We start from the raw sequence: 19080 nt of genomic DNA, 5'->3' as shown, positions 1-19080 counted from the left end.
AACTTTTGAAATTGCAACATCCAATTATGAAAAACTTTAAATTCGTTTCCCTTTTTTGTGAGTTAATCGATGCCAAAGATTTTGGTTATGCCTTTAAATATTTTGAGTTCGTTTGTCTTGCAATTTGTTTTATAGTGAGCATTAAAAGTTTACTGATTAGCCATAAAAGTGAACACAAATCCATCACCTGGGCATTGTATATTGAATCAAAATTTTACATCAACAGCTGTCATCACAGATATAAACTTATTCAATTGCCTTAAGTGCCAGTTATATATTATTCTGTTCTATGTACTTTTAATGGTTGTGGTATGTAAGAGTATGTAAGAGGTCCATCTGTTTCATTAAAATAATCGTCTGCACCTTACTCTCTTATTTGTCTCCTTTTTTTTGAATCCAACTCACTTAACTGCCACTTTCAATTCAGTTTCTTGACGGCATTTGATGTGGCTCATTGTCTGTGTGGCATGGTGGCAGCTGCAACAACAGCGGCAATAAAACCCGCAACATTAAACACCAGCAGCGACGTTAGGCCAATAGTCATGGCTTTAATGACAAACATAATTCTTTCCCCTGGCAGAGCCACAATGCTTGATCGTGTCATGAATTTGCACAAATTATGCTAATTTCCAAAATTACAAACCGCAAAAAGTGATTTTTGGCTAGCTGCCTCTGTCTCGCGGTTGATCCGCGGCTATATTTGCCATTGCTTGTGGCGAATCAATAAAAATCGAGATGAAAAACAAATAACACAAAAGGTGTTAATTTTGATTGTAAGTGAGTTGGTTTTTTGTCGATTGAAAATACATACACACATAGAGGGTAATGTTTTTTTTCCTTCTCTAGTTCAGTGACCTTACTTATTATGCAATCGAGGGAAGTGAGATAGAGACAATAAATCAGCAAAAAGATATAGAAAATGGCCAACAAAAAATATCATCACAAATCCATCAAAAAGGATTGACATTTGATTGCAATCTATTTTGGGGTTGAGATTGAGATTGGGGCGTGGGGTTTTAGTCATCCAGCGAGTGTTTCGGCGCAGATGCGGGACACAGAGTGTGTTACGTCGAAAAAAAAACATAGCCTTTCACACACACACACACACACACACACACATTTGAAGTCCAACTGACTCCTATCTCCAACTGTAACAATCATGTTGTGGGTGATTACATAAACCTAGACAAGTAGACAACTTTATTCATTTTAGGCCAGGCTAAAAGCCCGCCAGTCTACATATTGAGCTGCGTGATTTGAAAGCAATTTGCTGTTTTCCTTGTTGTTTCTTTGGCATGGTTTCTTGTTTCAGTTATTTTTGTTTTAAATCGAATGTAATTGACTTGGTAGCACCTTGTCGATAGATAAGTAGATTTTAACGAATTATGAGATTAAAGTTTTCAAAGATTGTTTTATATACAATATGTAAGACATACAGCAAGCAAACATTTTTCTCTGAATATGTAATCAAAATGTAATCAAATACATACATATGTCTGAAAGAAATACATAGTTGTTCAATATTCATAGGATTCAAGACTGGTTATTCTTTACACTCTTTAAGAAAGGGAATGACTAAGTAATGGAATGGAATGGATGTATTCATCGAATATTGAAAACCTCGTTTCCATGTAGTCCATATATGTATAAGACATTTATTGTCTGCTCGATTAAGACATATCGAAGTAAAGCCACTTAAGCTGTATTAGAAAGCTTAGAAGCTCTTAAAGGACCCATTAGTATCAATATCTTACAATACATTTTAACTCTTACCTCGACACCTAAAAGTTGTACGAAAATCTACATCTCAGTAGAAATCCAAGCACAATCTTTGCAATCTTTGCACTGTAGAATGAGCTATTTCACTCTAAAGGTGATACAAAGATTTATACTTTTATTGCTAAGAAATGAGTAAGCATATCTCTTCAGTACTTTTAACACTGTCAATTCTTAATAAAAGATAATTCAAAGTGACTGAAAATCTTCTCAACATTACTTTCCAGCTTTGCCATACCCAAAACTTTTCCCACTCAGTTATTCCTTACTTTCAATAGTTGCCGAACTTAACGTTTTGAAGCCAAATCTATTAGCAATAAATTTCGTTTATCGTATCATAGAGTAAAGTTCAATTTACATAAATTTGCCAAGCACTCAACAATCTGAAAAGTAACAAAAAAATTCAACTTTCAGGCTTGACAAATTCTCTTGATAGCAATTAAATAAAATGCTTTTTACCATTCCCCAAATTAAAAGCCGCCACTTTCCGTGTAGAAAAAGACTCCCATAAATCGCCAAGTAATTTATTAATTGCTTTTTCCCATTAATCCCGAATGCAACTCAGATAAATATACTATATACACGTATACATAGTTAGTTAATGTTATTAGTTAAAATTACAACGTGTTGCGTTCGGTAGACGAATTGCATAACATTTGGCTGGCACGTCCCAAAAAGAACTCAACTAACTCGGCTAAAATAAATAAATAAGCGTAGAAAACGCGACACAAAAAAAAAATAATAATAACAACAACAACAAAAAATTGGCACAGCACACGCCCAAAATGCCTTGGCCAGTCTGCTGGAAAATGCGGAATAAAAAACACATGCATAAAAAAGTAAATTTAACTAAACAACAACAACAAAAATCGAACTGCAAAAAAATGTTTAAAAAAAATACTTCAAGTTGCTCTCAATTGGCAGCCGCGAAGAAAAAAAATTTGCAGGCAGTCGCATAAATTAAAATAACTTAACAAATGAAATAAAACTAAATTCACAACCGAAGGAGAGAGAGAAAAAAAATGCAACTTAAAGTTGTCTGTGACAGAATTAATAGTAAATTAATTGTTTTGGTTATTTTTTGTTTGCTTCTTTCTCAAGGCAAGGAAAGTTTGTTTGAAAACCGTAGAAAAGACTTTGCATTTCATTCCACTTTTGGTTTGTTGAATCGACTAGTAGATACCCTGGAATCTGAGTTAAGAAAGTGAAATCTCAGCTGATTTGTATAAAGGTCATTTTTAACAATAAGAAAGAATCAGAAAACGACAAACGAGAAAATCTGCATTAAGATTTATTTGTTCTACCAATTTAACATAAAAATTGTTACTTTATATATGTAATTGTTAATTAAGTTTGTGTAAAAAGTAAAATAAAGTTAAAAGCCTTAGAATAAATACAAAAAATAATAGAGACATTTGGTTAAACAAAGCCTAAATTTGATCTTTATCAAAAATCTTTCCCTTCCCATTAGTTTAAATCGATTTAATTTCATTAATTGCCAAAGTCAATTGAATCTGATCTTATAAAACAATAAGCTTCAGTCAAATACAAAATAATTAAACCTTGTGTTTTTCATATCGAAGAGCAACCAATGTTAACATTCGCCTTAAATTTTCTTTTAACCTACTGCAAAGGTTTTTCTTTCGTTTTTCCCCGCCTCAACATACTTTCAAGTTGAATGGCAAATGTTTATCATAAGCATTTATCATTTTACGCACTGTTTAACCATTGGCAAATCCATTTAAGTGTCGCCAGAGCAAACATTTTTCATAATTCAAAGCCAAATCGAAGAGATGCAACAGGCAAATAGCCAAAGGCAACAGCAGCAGCAGCAGCAACACCACCAAAAAGCAATTGCAATTGAACGCGCCAAACGCACAAAAACAAAGATAAAAAAATAAACTTCAAAATTTTCAATAGACGTTGAGTAAAAATTTTGTTTGCCTCGGTTGGCTGGCATGTCATCAATAGCAATTTGTTGTTTTTGCTGTTGTCTCCCTCTCTGCCTCTCTCTCTCTCTCTCTGTGTGTCTTTATGTGTCTGTTGGCAATTTGTTTATGGCACAAGTTGTTGTACTTGCTTACTTAGTTGTTGTTGTTGTTGCTGCTGCTGCTGTGGCTTTTTAGCTGTTGACATTTTGGCCAGAGTCGCGTGTTCGTAAGCTGGGACATTGAACTTTGTCAGTATTTAATTTATTTGGGAACAAATTCAAGTTCGTTTCTTAAGTCTTTCGTTTTGGGGCGTTCAAATGAACTAAAACTGAAAATGAAATCGAATCAATGCGAGCACAACTTAATCACTCTTATTAATTTACATTCCCAGCAATTGAGTCACAAATCAAAATCACAATTCCAATTTCCGTTTAGTAATTTGCATGCAAAGTTCTCGTGTTTTGGCCACATTAATAACAACAACAAGGCAGCAAGACAGCAGCAAACTGTTTCACCAGCTAATTCTATGGTTAATATTTTAATTATACCACTGAAGTGCACTAAGAACACCAACAACAAGAACAATAACAAATTACTAGCTAAGACTTAAATTGCCTTAAGTCACCGCGGGGCGTTTTCGAGTGGGTGTCCATTTGATAGAATTATTATACCCTAGCACAAAAGGTTATATTAACTCTGGATCTAAGGGCATCATTTTCTCTGAAAGATTTTAAGAAAGTTTACTTAAGACTTAAAAGAAGACAAACTTTTGTTAGCTGTTTCCAAATTACAAACCACTTGAATGGTAATTAAATTTGTATTAAAATTTCAAGGGTAAAGTTTAGTTTAGTTCAAGTTGAACCAAGTCCTCTCATTGGTTTTTCATTTTATTACTCAGATGCTTGAATAAAACAATAGAAAAAACAAATTCCAAAAACATTTTAACCAAGCAAATTAGCTCAACCTTTCTCAAGGTTTTTCAACTTGTTTAAAATTGGTTCTACTAATTATTGCCATTACAAAGGCGATAAAAACTAAAGTTCGCAGCAAAAGCAACCACAACTAAAGCAAACAAATTCTTATCTAGATCACAACTCAAAATTATTTGCATAAAATGTTCAACTATGCAAATTGCAGCTAATTTTTATGACCGCCCAGCCAGTTCTTGGCAACTCTTATGAGTTCTCCAAAGAGTTCTCATGCCACTGATACGTATATTAAATAATAAAAATATTATTTATTTCACATGTGTGCGTGTAAATGTTACACACAAAAACAGAAGGAAAAAAAACTAGCCAAAGAGAAATAATAAGTAATAAATGTAATAAATAATTTATATGTGGCTTGTGGTTGGCTGGCGCCAAATGTGGTCCACAACAAGTTGTTTGACAAATGTTCCATTGATACAGAAGAGGAGAAAGAAGGCGACAGATAGACACACAGAAATTGTTTAAATATTTCCAACATATATAGTATGTCTATGCAGAAGTTGCTTAATAGTTTTTAACCATTCTGCAAGCCAAGACAAATTCAATTCAAATTTGTCCATAAAGTGCATAATCTTTGGCTTAGATTTCATGCAAGTCATAACGACCAAACAAATAAAAAGCAAAAAACCAAGTGCCTCTTAATAATAATGGCCATATTTAAATAAAATTCATTTCAAGTTTTGATTAAAAATATGACAAATATTTGAGGAAAATTTTATTTCCAATAAATTCTTAACTTATTTGATAACTTGATTGGTAATACATTTCAAATTCATTTTAGAAAATAAAATTATTAAATGATTTCTTATTACAAAAGCTTTTTAGCTGAAGGAAATAAATTTGAAAAGCTTAAAAAATTTAAATAATTGCCTTTAAGTCATTTTGCCACCACATTTGAAAGTGTTTTGACTCTCTTTGAGATTTTCTTTCATGTTGGCATAACTAAACTCATAATTTTCCCTTTTAACATATTACAGGAGGGCAGCATTGGTCACGATCTGGTCATTAAACCTTTGCCACATGAACTGAGTCCCAATAAAGAGGAGTCCCATCACATTGTCTACAAACGTGAGGCCAGCCAGACAGAAGATCAACTTAGTGATTTTGGTGAGTTTTTCTCTTTGAATAATTGATGTAATCTCATGACGGCTTGGGTCGTCGGGTAGAGCAAATAACATTCTGAAATCTACATTTTAATGGGAGCATTGAACTAGAAATCGTCTTCTTCTCTAAGCATCTATAAATCTCTTAGACATACAGGCGCAACCGACAGGTTGAGAAGAGCAAAAAGCAAAAACCGCCAGAATAAACAGAGATCGACGTGGAGTTGATAGCAATTTCCTGTTTAGCACACACAAACAGAAACCCATCCACATACACAGAGAGTTCAATGTAAGACTTGAACTTTACGGATGCAATTGTCCTTCGGCGGTTACATTTACCTCTCTGAAGAAGAAGTGGCGCCAAAATACCAAGCTATAAAAACGGTTATTTAATGTTTAAAGTTCCATGGCGTCGTCTCTGTTTTATTTTTTGGTTAATGCCCGAAAAAATTATACTAAATACAGTTAAATTGTCGCGCTACCTGACTTGCGTCTCATCATAATAAAGTCATATGAAACTTAATTTTTTCCCCATTTTTTTGTTCGATATTGCAGCCTTCATGGAACCCGATGATTTGCTGGCCAGCGAAAAACTCGAACGTCTGCAGCAACGTCAGCAGCGCCGTCGGCGTCGCAGCGCACAAAACGTTCCCGCAAGTCCCGACTTTGAAGATCTGAATGATGAGGATGAAGGTGCTTTAGATGGCGATACCCAAACAGCTGAATCTCGCACACGTTCCAGACGTCAGGCTCCCTATATTATCTATCCCGAGGTCTTGGTTATAGTCGACTATGATGGCTATCGTCTGCACGGCGGTGATAATTTACAGGTGCGTGACATAAACGAACAAAGCAACAACAACATTCAACGGCCAGCAGCCAAACAACACTGCAACCCAATGAAGTTGTCGTTACAGACAGCTGGATATGATTTTTTGGACACAGAACCACACCCAATTGCCATATGCCATATGCCTGAGGGGCTTGGTGGGGGATAGTATATTTTTTGTAAAAGTTGTTTGCCCGATGCCAGTCTAAACATATTGATAGATGGGTCTAAAGTCATTGCCTGAAGGAATAACCAGTGTTAGTAATTGAATGAAAACACAATTTGTGCAATGACTGAAACTCATGACAGAAAACTATTTTCAGTCCAAATCAATTCGTTTAGTTGTGTAAATGCATCCAGAATGATATCTCATATGATCTCTAAGTTGTGAAAAGTAAACTTATTATATTATTATTTACACTTATTCTTGTTCAGACTTTATAAATTCTGCTTTTCCTTAGGGATAACAGGTAAACGATAGTCAAGATAATCAACGTTTAAAATAAGAGGCCAGTGGCTTAGACAATATTTTGTTTCTGCATAGTGTAAAAGCTTTTACCAATCGCGATTCTATACATGGTTTATAATTAGCACATTCAAGAACGGCTTATTTTATTAATATTAATCTAAAGTTGTTTGTAGTTCTCTTCACAATCGATTGTTTCTACAGCATTAGCAAAATGTCATCGTTAATACATCGAATAAATAGACCATCGGGTAAACTACTTGGTTCTTCAAATATAAAAAAAAGGTTCGATATTATAACAATAATGCTCAGAATATAAATTCCAATTAGTATCGAATATAAAACACAGTGGCTAAGCTAAGTCAGACAGTTTCTCCTCAAAAATAAAGTTCCCACACTCTTCCTAATCTAGAAGCAATTTGACATTTTATGCGTCCATCATAAAGACGTAAAATCGGGTGTGATTCTTGACTTGCTGACACAATGAAAATATATGACTATTTGCTGAACATGAAGACATATGGCATCATAATTGACTACTTCCTTCTTCACCCACTGATCGTTCATATTAGAGATTTATAACATTTGTCTTTCTGGGTGTGGTCCTTAAAATTTATAAGATGAAGCGGCATAGATGAAAGTCTGTTTCATGAAATTTGTGTATTTTATATTAATTTGGTTTCTCTTCTTTTAATTCCACAGGTCAAACGTTATTTCATTTCATTTTGGAATGGCGTGGATTTGCGTTATCGTTTGCTTAAAGGACCCAGAATTCGTATAAGTATTGCCGGCATTATTATCTCACGAGTAAGTTGACCAAATGCTAATCTTAAAGCTCACTCATTACACAATCCAATCAAATTTCAACTTTCATTTGGCTAATTGAGTAATCCATTTTGGTGGTTCAACTTTAACCTCCCCCAAAAGATAGATAGAGTGAGAGAGAAAAACTAAAACCTAAAATGGGATCTTTTGCAAATTGGAACAACTTTGGTCCTAACCGCGGGCCAAAGAGCTCAACTGAACTGAATTGTCACGATTTTGTGGGGCAAAAAAGCAAAACAAAACGACATAAACTTAAAAAAAAAAACATGCAACGCATGCGCTTCGATTCGTTAGAAAAAATGTGAACAATCAATTTGGCTAAAACTAAAGCAACAAATTTTAACAAGTTTTTTTTTCTTCTTTGGTGCTTGTTGTGCTCCGCTTTTGTTTATTTGCCAGTTTTTGTTTTCTTTTTGGCTTTGGCAGAAGCAAAACCATTGCTAAATGATATTTTTTTTAGAAATTAGCAAAAATTTATGGGGGCACGCGAGCAATCAAATGCGTCAATTGGGATTTGAAAATACCTCTCCAAACTTTTTAAACTCTGGAGCATAACTAAAACTTAATTTTCGAAAAGTTGCTGAAAACCATTTATGTCAATTAGGTTTGCCATTCTAATTGCTAACATAATTAATATTAAAATAGGCAGGTTTCATAATTTCCATGTTAATTTTAAACTGTTGCCTAACTTTAACTCTCGAGGTTATTAAACAAATATATTGAAATGAAAAAAAAAATATATATATATATACATATATTTTTAAATCTTAAAGTGTAATTTGTGTAATCACAATGGTTATCTTCAATAATCTTTTGGGTTGTTTTTATGATCAAAGCCATTAGTAACTGTAAGTAATAAGTATTAACTTTTGAAGGAGTCTGCATGGTATATGAAGAGGAAACTTAAATTCAATTAGGAGCGCTATCCAAATTTTGACTTTAAGTTTAAAATAGAAAGGATCGACGATTAGGAATTGCTTTAAGAAGTGAAAGATATCAACTTTATCTCATATTGAACAATTCGAATGATCATAAGAAACATATACACTTCTATTCCATCGAAAAATTTCCCCAACTTTAAGTGTAAATAGTTTTTCAACGAAATGTTTAGAATTCAATGTCAGTGGCTGGCAGTTTAGCTTAATTTCGGACTAAAGTGTTAAGCAATAGTCTTATCTACATCTTTAGCGTTTCGTTTGAAATAAATTTCAACACCATTCACTTAGCTACATGGAAATCCAACTGACAAGATAGATTAGCCAAATTCTTTTTATTTATATATTATATTTGGCGTTTTCATTTGTAATATATGCCTAGAAATGATTTATGATCTTACCAATGCATTTGAAAGGGCTTTTCCGCACACTTTTGGATTGCCAGACTGAATATAATCTTTGAGTTTTGTTTAACCCATTTAAGCTAATTAAATTGCATAACATAAACAATAACAGATAGAGACAGAGGAAGAAAAAAGAGTCATAAAACACTTTGACATGATTATAACATCGCCGACTTACCACCACCACCACCATCGCAGCTTCACATTCATTTCCAATTCAACATTCAATCTTAGCATTTTCATCTCCATAAACTCAAGACTTTCTCACACAAATCAGTTGGCGTTAGTTCAGGAAGCCATTTGTCGCTAGGAGAGAGCGAGAGAGACAGAGAGAGAGCGTGAGGAGACACACGAATGAAAGTGGAAAATTGGCACAGGTAGCTACCTAGCTAGGTAGGAGTCAGTCAACAGGCACCTGCACTTTGGCAACCAGCCAAGAGACAAGCTTAAGCAAAGCGGCGGCGGCTGCCCACACGACCAACACAAAAACGATGACGACGGTTTTACCCTAAGTACGTCAATTGGCTTTTGGCTGCAACTGCAACAGAAATTATTTCAGGCCACATAAATAATGCAGCAGCAGCAACGTCTTGCGTGTTGTTGCTGCTGCTGCCGCTGCGTTGGCCGTTTTTGTTGTTGTTGGCTTACATAATCTAATGGGACTCAGATTTTTGCCCAATTTCACACACTGAAACACAAAAAAAAAAAAAACCGAAACTTCCTCTTCTATAAAGTTTTATTTTTTTTATATCTTTTCCTACCCACGTTTTGCCCATGCCATATAGTTAGGTACGTATGTATGTATCTGATAGATACAGCCATGTGTATTCGCTGCTGGCTACTGCTGCTGCATCCGTCGCTAAACGTTGGCCAATGCTGCATTTTCGTTTCGGTTTTTCGTTTTCGTTTTGGTTTTTTTGTCGCTAATTAATGTTGAAATATATATATGAGTATTAGCGCCTCGGCCATAAACTATAAAATGCGAATTTATGACTCAAGAAAATTGAACCGATGTTTAAGTGGAAATCGAGTCAAGTAATTACTCAGAATATATCCATACATATGTATATGTATCTAGAAATTGGCTAACAAATTTATAGCCATATATCGTAGCTGATAAGTCGATGAAGTGTGTTTGCAAATACCAACGAAAGATATCGCCAAACTTTTGACATTTACCATAAGCTTAAAAGATAAACTCTTGGCAATCATAACTCATCGATCGATCGACTTAGCCATATGATGGACAAGTGTCTTTTTCTTACCCCATCAAAAGTAATGACAATTCTGCATTCCAATGCATTCAAGAGACCCAGTTATCTGCCCTCTTTTTTAGATTTCCTGAGTAACCCAATTAATCAAACGCCTTCTGCCTGGTTGCCAGTTTGCTTATACCCCTCCACCACCAACACCTCCTTTTCATATCATAACAATCCATAGATTTAGATTTATTAAACCAACACTCTTGTTTTTTATGACTTGGGGGATTTGAAATGTAATCATGATTCAATGATTTGACGTAGGTAGTGGTAAATCGACTACCGTTGTCGATTAGGTTGAACTTTTATCTATGACATTTAATTAACATTTTAATTAATTGCGGGCAACTTTCCGTTAGAAGTCACATTATGCACCACCCCACAAGTCCCCACCGCCCCCCTCTTGCAAACGCACTCTTTGGAGACAGCTGTATGCATATACATGTTATTCAAGGGGCACCCATTGGCAGCTTGCACGCTTGCGCCACCAATAAATATCTATATGTATATGTATTTTTGTGCCAACATTGCGTATACGCAATTTATTATTACTAAATGTGCGCGTGTCGCGTCCGCAGTGCAAACAAGTGAGAGAGATCTAAGAAGTCAAACCAGAACTCGACTAGTTGTTACTCAGTTACACAAACAAACAATAATTGCTCATGTTTAATTAGTTGAAACACAGAAAACAGCCTCGTCCATCACAGTTCTTAAAGCTTTCTGTTGAAGTTATTTGAGCATAAATTATCTTCTTATGGAGTAAAAAAGAAGAAAAGTTTTTTTCAAAATCTTTTCCAACAAGTTTATGATTCAGTAATACCCTAAATGATATCTTTCCCTTCACTTCTGCATTTCATGAACTCTCCTTTTTTTCCTTTTTCCTTTTTCCTAAGCTTTAACCTGCAGAATTATAGTTTTTTCTTTAGCTTTAATTTCAGTTGGTATAACCTTTGGATACCCTTTAAAATTATTTAATATTCATCCAGCATATTGTGTAATTTAAGAGCTGCCATCGATTAAAATTTTTGATTTGACCAAGTTTCGTAGAACTTTTTTTATTAACTTAATGTCATTTATTAGACTCTTGAATCTAGGTTTGGTCATAGTCTTTGTTCTTATTCCCATTCAATTATACTAAGTTAGTGCGAGTTGGTTTTTTAATTTGCAGTTTGTTGCCTTGACAGTTCTTAACGCCTTCGGTTTTTTCGTTAGTCTTAGTAGTTTATAAGTCATTTTGACTTACGCAGCGAGCTTGGCAAAGATTTTATGATCGTTTTGTTTGGCATTTTGGCTTTTAGGTAAGAATCAATTAATTGCGCAAATTCGAAACCACAGTCAGCAACAGCAACAACAACAACTACAAGAACAAGTTGGCTTTAAGTAATTCAGCTAGTTATTTGTCAAAGTGTGATTAATTTATGTGAGTTTTTTAATGAATGCCAATCGGACTTTGGGTGCTCAGCATTTGGGGTCACAATTCTCAGTTCTTAATTCACAATTCTCCATTCTCTTGTTTGCTTGATTTTTACTTTCTCGATTGGCTGCCAATCAACAATCTCCCGGACATTATCTTGATGTCTTATCTGTTTATCAGTCAACTGCGGAAATGTCAAAAAATAACTTTGCATATGCCACACCCAATTCGGAAAATCTATATTCCTTGTGTCAAACAATATTTTTTGTTTTTGGTTTTTTTGTCATAACAAATTCCGTTTGCTAACGAAGTCACCATTCGGTTGACCAGGTGTTGGCCTCAGGGCAAACATTTCTAGTCCTCCCACTCTCCAGCTATAATCCTAATATACCTACCTACATACCTATCTATCTAGCTATGTACATATATGCAAGTTTGGAGAAAAATGTGCCACGAAAGCGGTGACGGGAAAGCAAAAGGCTTATCGCCTCGAGTCGGTTGTCGTTAGCCGGTAGCCAAAAATGCAAGTGCCAGACAAACTGAAAGATATACATACAATAAATTGCCATAATGCAAATGGAAACGTGAAGCTCGCCACACAAACACACACACTTAGCAGACATACGAATAAACAAAACAAACAAACATACAAACGGAGAGACAGACAGATAGACAAACATTCGATTTAGAGGAAAAGGTAGTAAACCTATATTCCTGTGAAACGTTACATGAATACCCTGACAATAATGAATTTCAAATGGATTTCTATAGACTCGGAGCTACGATTTACAATTAGAATGATGTATAAAAGTTCTAAAAGTCTAAAAGTTATATTCCATTTTCCATTGAAAATGAGTTCTGAATGAGTTCTAAGAGCAGCTTTCACTTCATAAGGCAAAAATTTGGGCTAGCTTCAAATTTGATCACAAAGGAAATTCTTTCAGTCTATTTTCTTTACTAAAATAAAGGATCATTTAAGAATTGTGAAATGAAGAAGAATATATTCTATTGTTCAATACCTAGTATATAATAGATAATAGAATAGACTTTTAGTTTGGCTGAACTGAAACAGTTCAAAGAGTTAATAATAGATAGATTAAAAGCAATGAGTTTGGTTCCCGTCACTATTTAAACAATTTAAAGAAAGAAAGTGAATTTCTGAATCATATGTTTTCTTTTGATAAATTACTAGATAATTTTGGACCATTTTTTAAACTCATCTAATAATAATGACTTGTTTCATTTAAATCTAAGCTTTAAACTTACCAAAATAAAGCACTTGCTACTCAGTTTTTAGTTAGAGTATATGGCAAAGGAAAAGTCTCCCAAACGTCTTGACCTAAATTGCCAAACGATATATATATATATATATATCGGACTGTACACACACGCCGTGGGTGGTGGCCGCCCAATCGGCCCCGCCTGTCGCCCATGTCTTTTTTCCTTTTTTTTTTTTTTTCGTCATGCTGTGTGGGCGATTATTTTGGCGATGCGAAAGTCAAGTCGTATGTCATTGCAAGGAAGAAACTTGTCGGTTTTCTGGGCGGGTGAAGAGTGGTGCAGTTGGCCATGGTGGGTGGGTTAGAGTTTGTTAGTGGTTTTTTAGTGGTGGTGGTTAGTGGCATAGTTTAGTGCGCATTTCGAAATATTAGAAATTACTACATAGACCTGGGTCCATTGACAGTCGCCAAGATTTATATATGCCCTGCCCAGGTGCCCAGACGCCCAGCTTGGCCAAATTAAATTACTATATTAAAAAGTCAAAAAAGCCGCTTACAGCAACAAAAAAAACTATTTTAGCTTTTAATTACGCACACAAAAGCAATTGCAAAACTGTCGCAAATTTTTTCAATTTTTTTTTGGGAAAGGCAAACCGGTCGCTGCTTGGTCGACTGGGAGCCTAGCTTAAAGTCCCTACACGTTGTTGCAGGCAGAGAGTTACATTTTCTGTGATTATTTGACAAATTTTGAAATCAGCTTTTCGAATGGGGTGCTCCCTCTCACCACCCCTTCCCATGAATATGTAATCAAAGATGTGCCAGGTTATCCATAGTCCAGTTACTTTCGCAAAAAATGGTGAGGAATTGGTTACTGCTCAGATGTGGATTTACGTGGAGTCTATCTCTGTTTCCCATGGCTCTCAGTGACGTTGATTGGTGTCAGTGTGTTTGGCCAAAGGCAAGTGCATATATGGGCCATAATTTCAACCTGAGAGATCTCTTCAACTTGTCTCGCAAATGCTTCAAAGGGGGAACAACTGTGCAAATGTTTTCCTAAGAGCGAAAACAATCACAGAAACGAAAATTGCATAATCCATTTAGGATTATGGAACAAGGAATCGGATAAACGTTTACATACAAGCTAACCAATCATCAATCACATGAAATTTCAATTGAAATTAGTTGAGGAATTTCGTTCAATTCCTAGGAAGATCAAGATAATAAGGCTTGTCATTCACATCGTGTTATTAGATCCAATGGGAAAATTGTCTCTGCAATATTCGAATCTGATTCATACACGACAAGGGCTTAAGAAATTGTTATATCTGTCGTTTAAGTGAGAACCTAAGTTTGACAAGATTTCTCAGTGTCTTGTCTTTTAAACTGTCATATATATTACTTCCCTTCAACTGAAGTTTAACTTGAGATAGATGGCAAAAACTGTTCAGAAACCGATATAATTCTTTTGAATGAACATTTTAGTTCAACTCGAGTCAATCAATTTTGAGAAATCTCTGACTTACGGAATTCAGGGCAAGTTCCAACAACGATGAAGATCATCATCATATAATTTGTTAATTCATACCAATTATTTGGCAACTGAATTCAGCCGTTGCTTGCCTTTCCCTATTTAATTTCATGAGTATATTCCCCCCTCCCTCTGCACTCAAGGCCAAAACATTTAAAATTCTTGATAGTTTTACCAAAAAAACTACTCACAATTCTTGAGGAACAACGTGCCCCGCACTCACAATTGATCAAATATGTCAAATTGTCAAACAGAAAAAACCGAAACAGACATCGAGTGGCATTTGAAATGGTATTAGAACAAATTTTTGCAGTTTTTTTTCGTTTTTGGGTGAAAGGGAAATTGTTGCCAAGCTGATCATGTTTGTGGCCAAAAGTGTTATGCAATTGTTTCTTAGACAAATGCGAAGAAATGTTGGACACAAATTTATGTTCCAGTTGGTAAATGGTAATTGGAGGGGAAATAAAGTTGGTAACAAAAAAAAAAAAGGAAGCAACAAGTGAACGTGAAAAACTTGCTGTGAAATGGGATGATCATCATGAGGATGATAATAATAATGATGATGATGATGATGATGATGTCTGGCAAAGTCAAAGTCGTGTGGGTTTCGTGGAAGTTTTTCAGTTGTTTTATTTTTTTGTGTGTCTTTGAAACCAGTTGGAATTGTGCGTTGTTGCATAATTGAAGAGGGTGGGAAGGCGGGTGAGGTACTGCAGTTGCAGTTACAGTTGCAATTTCAGTTGCAGTTGCAGTTGGCAGTGGCATCCCAGGGCAACTTTCAGTTCAACTCGGTTCAGTTGATGCATACACACATTTCGCTTCAGACAATTATCATGACTTAGGGGCGTTTGAGGTTTTTATAAAGTGACAGCTACATAAATTACAATAACACAATTGTCAATCATGTTGAGCCGTAGGGCTAATCAATACTTTAATATACAAGAAAAAGTGGGTAGAACCAGTTTACATGGCATGCAGGTGATAAAAACTAAAGCACTTTTCAAACATTTGTATATCTGTATGCAGATTTACATACATATGTATGTGTGAGGTTGACACTTTTGATTTGCTACCAGAAAGACAAAGATACTAACAATATTTGCCATCTTATGTTCAAACTCCTTCTACCGTGTCCCAAGTATGACTGTGACTGCGCTTGATCGTCGTGTGTCTGAAGTAAACTGTTCTTTGATATATTGCCCAGGCCACGACGAGATGGACGGCGGATGGGGGATAGGGCCCCGACAAAGTGTTGTTTAAGTATATATATTAACGTTAATATATGTACATAAATAGTCTACAACATTTATGCTTGCTTCAGTCTTAAATAAATCTTAATCCATGTTAAATACTTGTATAAATATGTTTCCAAATGATTTATCAATTTCATGAGCAACAAAATAATATTTTGATGTGTTGGATAGAAAATGAAAAACATTTATTATGTTTTGATTGTTTAGAGTGATGCTTAGTGGCTATATTGATAGCTATCTAATGTCTTAGTAAATTAGTAAGGGTAATTAATCTACCAATCTGACTGATTGACCGATACATATATAAAGTTATAACCAATAATAATCAAAACATCTTTTAGACAAGTTAAGTTTAAGAAAAGTTTCAGTTCGAAGCCTGGACGAATCTACAATGTACTTGAAAAAAGAGAAAAAAGAAAATTAACCAGGCTTTAATATACTTTTTTTTTTTGGGGCTTAAAGAACTTTTTTGTTCGAATCTAGAATGACTATAGATATTTAAAAATTGAAAGAGATTATCGTCCTAATCTCTATAGCAGAGAGTAATGAGGAAAGGTGACTACCCCAATTGAATGTAAAGGATCTGAATCATCTTTGGAAGACTCTGCCTTTGCTTCATTTCACTGCCCCATTCTTCCAATTTGTAATTAAAACATATAATTCTAGTAAATGATAAAATTTTCATTTCTCTTTTTTAGGGTCGCGATGCCACGCCCTATTTGGAACGTAATCGTGTGGGCCGTGATGCTATTGATTCGGCGGCCGCTTTAACCGATATGGGCAAATATCTATTCCGTGAACGTCGCCTGCCCGTCTATGATATTGCAGTGGCCATTACCAAGTGAGTTATCGTAGGATTTTAAACGCTGATTATTGCGTTTTGTTTTTTCTTCTCAATTTTTATTCGATTCCAGAGAAAGCTGAATTAGATGCAATTTACTTCAACTACACTCTACTCTACTCTCTATCTTTCCAATCTATCCCCCTTCCCCCCTTATCATCCTCTATATATACCTTGTTACATCTATAATATTATATATATCCTACTTATGTCCAGGTATGATATGTGTCGCAGAAGAAAAGGCGGTCGTTGCACCAAGGGCACAGCGGGTAAACAAAATCAAACAAATATATAGAAATAAAATATCAGAGACACCAACACACACACACACAAACATTCCTTCAACATACAAAATATACCACATTTACGTACAAGAAAAATGTCATTTAGTTTTTAGTAGAGTTTTGTTTTTGGTGGCACAAAAAGTTACCTAATTTTTGCGTGTGGGTCTTAATAAATTACTACCAACCACACACACAAACACACACACACACACACACACACGCACATACATTACAACGACAAATAAAACAAATAGTTAAAGTGTTTATTTAAACTAATTTGAGGCAAAAAGGTAGTTGGAGCGGGTTTATATAAATCATAATAAACCGGTTGATTCTTTTTTTACTATATTTAGTATTAAAAACTATTGCCATTGGTTTAGAGTATTACACAAAAAAAAAAAAAAACTTACAAACTGACAAATGTATTTAGCATTTAAAATTGAATTTATATCTAAGTGAAGCTTTTCTAGAATCAATAATAATTTATACATTTTTATACGAGGGTATGCCAAAAAGTTTCAAAATAAGGAAAAATAACTTAAAAATGCTTTAAAGTATTTGTTTAGTTTTTTAAAGAATGAAGTAATTAAAAGTCTGAAATGGAAATTTACAAATATGCCCCAATGGACATTCTTTTCTTCCTGTAGAATGTAAGTTAAGTGAAGATTTTAAACTATATATCCTTCGATCTTGCATCCTTAACATCAGAGAACTAAAATATCTGTCAAATAAGTTGTTAGTATGAAATTTCGACTCTAAAACTATCTATTCCCCCATCTATATATCTCAATCAATCTAGTACTGTATCCTTTCCTTACCTTCTCTCTACTATAAACCAAATCAATATATATTGATCAAATTGAATCTTAATGAAACATATATAAGATACACCAATCATATCTCTACGCATTTTTCAACGATTTTCGCCCGCAGACTTGATATGTGCCGTCGCACCTCAGCTTATGGTGAATGTAATCGAGGTACCGCAGGTAAACACCCAACGATCACAATTTGTTAGCCAAAAAGGCAAAAAAAAAAAAAAAAGGCAAATCCAAATTGTACATATTTATAAAAAAGCTGAACCGAAAGTGTTCAACAAAAAATAACATTAAAGACGCCGAACCCAAAAACAAAATGTACAAATACTTCGCTCCATCATCTAAAAAGCAAATCAAGCCAATTTAATTGAATTTCATGCACGTCTGTTTATATCTCTCTTTCTCTGTGTTCCTATACATACATATATCTATTTTTATCATTTGCGAATTTAATTTATATGTTTTGTGTGTAGCACGCGTTCTGGCTTGGTTCCCTCCTGTACAGCAAGCAAATCAAGAACCAAGAACCAAGAATAAGGAAATGTCTGCGCATGCGTTCGCTCTGCTCAATCGACACCAAACTGTACAGTTTTCAATGCATTGCCTTCTCTTTTTCTCTGTCTCTGTATGTGTCTCTTTTCTATATATATATATATGTGTCTCTGTGTAAATATTATCAATCTGTCAAATAATTCAGATATTTTCGTGTTTATCTAGGAAATGCATGTAAAAATCTAAGCAACTTCACAGTGAGTTTAAAGAATAAACAGTGGAAAGTATCCTAACTTAAAGATAAACAACATTTGTGCATACTTTTGAGTAACTTTAAGTAACTAAGTATTACTTAGAACTGTAATGATATAGTTTTAGTTTAGCCTGCAAAAGTTATTATAAAAAAAAAAAAACGGGTAAAATTCGAATATCGTTTAGAAATCAATTTGAAAAGAAATCAATTAGTTAGATTCTACTTAGACTATATATTAATGTCGACTTCACAGGTCTCCGAGTTCTTATATGTTCTTATGTTTTTCATTATGTTTTTTTGATAATAAGACAAGAGAGAAAATATCTAAAGGCATTTCACATAACTTAGGCTTACTTTTTTTCACTTAAGCCTAAGATAAGTGTATTGCTCTAAGATATTATAACTCAGAAAGTTTAAAAATTTCCAAAAGAGCAAACATTTTACATCTAGACTTTAAACA

At 34.5% G+C, this 19080-nt stretch overlaps 1 protein-coding gene across 5 annotated transcripts in view; it reads left to right on the top strand.

The window, feature by feature from the left end:
• sona (sol narae) overlaps positions 1 to 19080 on the top strand; it is a 62911-nt gene that overhangs the window by 37898 nt on the left and 5933 nt on the right. For 3 of the 5 annotated variants that reach the window (XR_011032247.1, XR_011032249.1, XM_068288539.1), the window contains exons 5-9: positions 5674 to 5803; positions 6355 to 6629; positions 7797 to 7901; positions 16631 to 16773; positions 17991 to 18046. Coding sequence is in view for 2 of the 5 variants with exons in the window: in XM_068288539.1 (XP_068144640.1) it covers positions 5674 to 5803; positions 6355 to 6629; positions 7797 to 7901; positions 16631 to 16773; positions 17991 to 18046 (709 nt within the window). In the remaining 3 variants the exon portion in view is untranslated. Of the gene's footprint in view, positions 1 to 5673; positions 5804 to 6354; positions 6630 to 7796; positions 7902 to 16630; positions 16774 to 16989; positions 17043 to 17990; positions 18047 to 19080 lie in introns of all 5 variants that reach the window. The other 2 variants (XR_011032248.1, XM_068288540.1) reach the window with 1 other exon arrangement.

This window comes from Drosophila tropicalis, unplaced genomic scaffold, assembly GCF_018151085.1.
Source record: "Drosophila tropicalis isolate 14030-0801.00 unplaced genomic scaffold, ASM1815108v1 contig_593, whole genome shotgun sequence".
NCBI lineage: Eukaryota > Metazoa > Arthropoda > Insecta > Diptera > Drosophilidae > Drosophila > Drosophila tropicalis.
The sequence above is the reverse complement of the archived record's forward strand: the minus strand, read 5'-3'. Positions and strand labels throughout refer to the sequence as shown.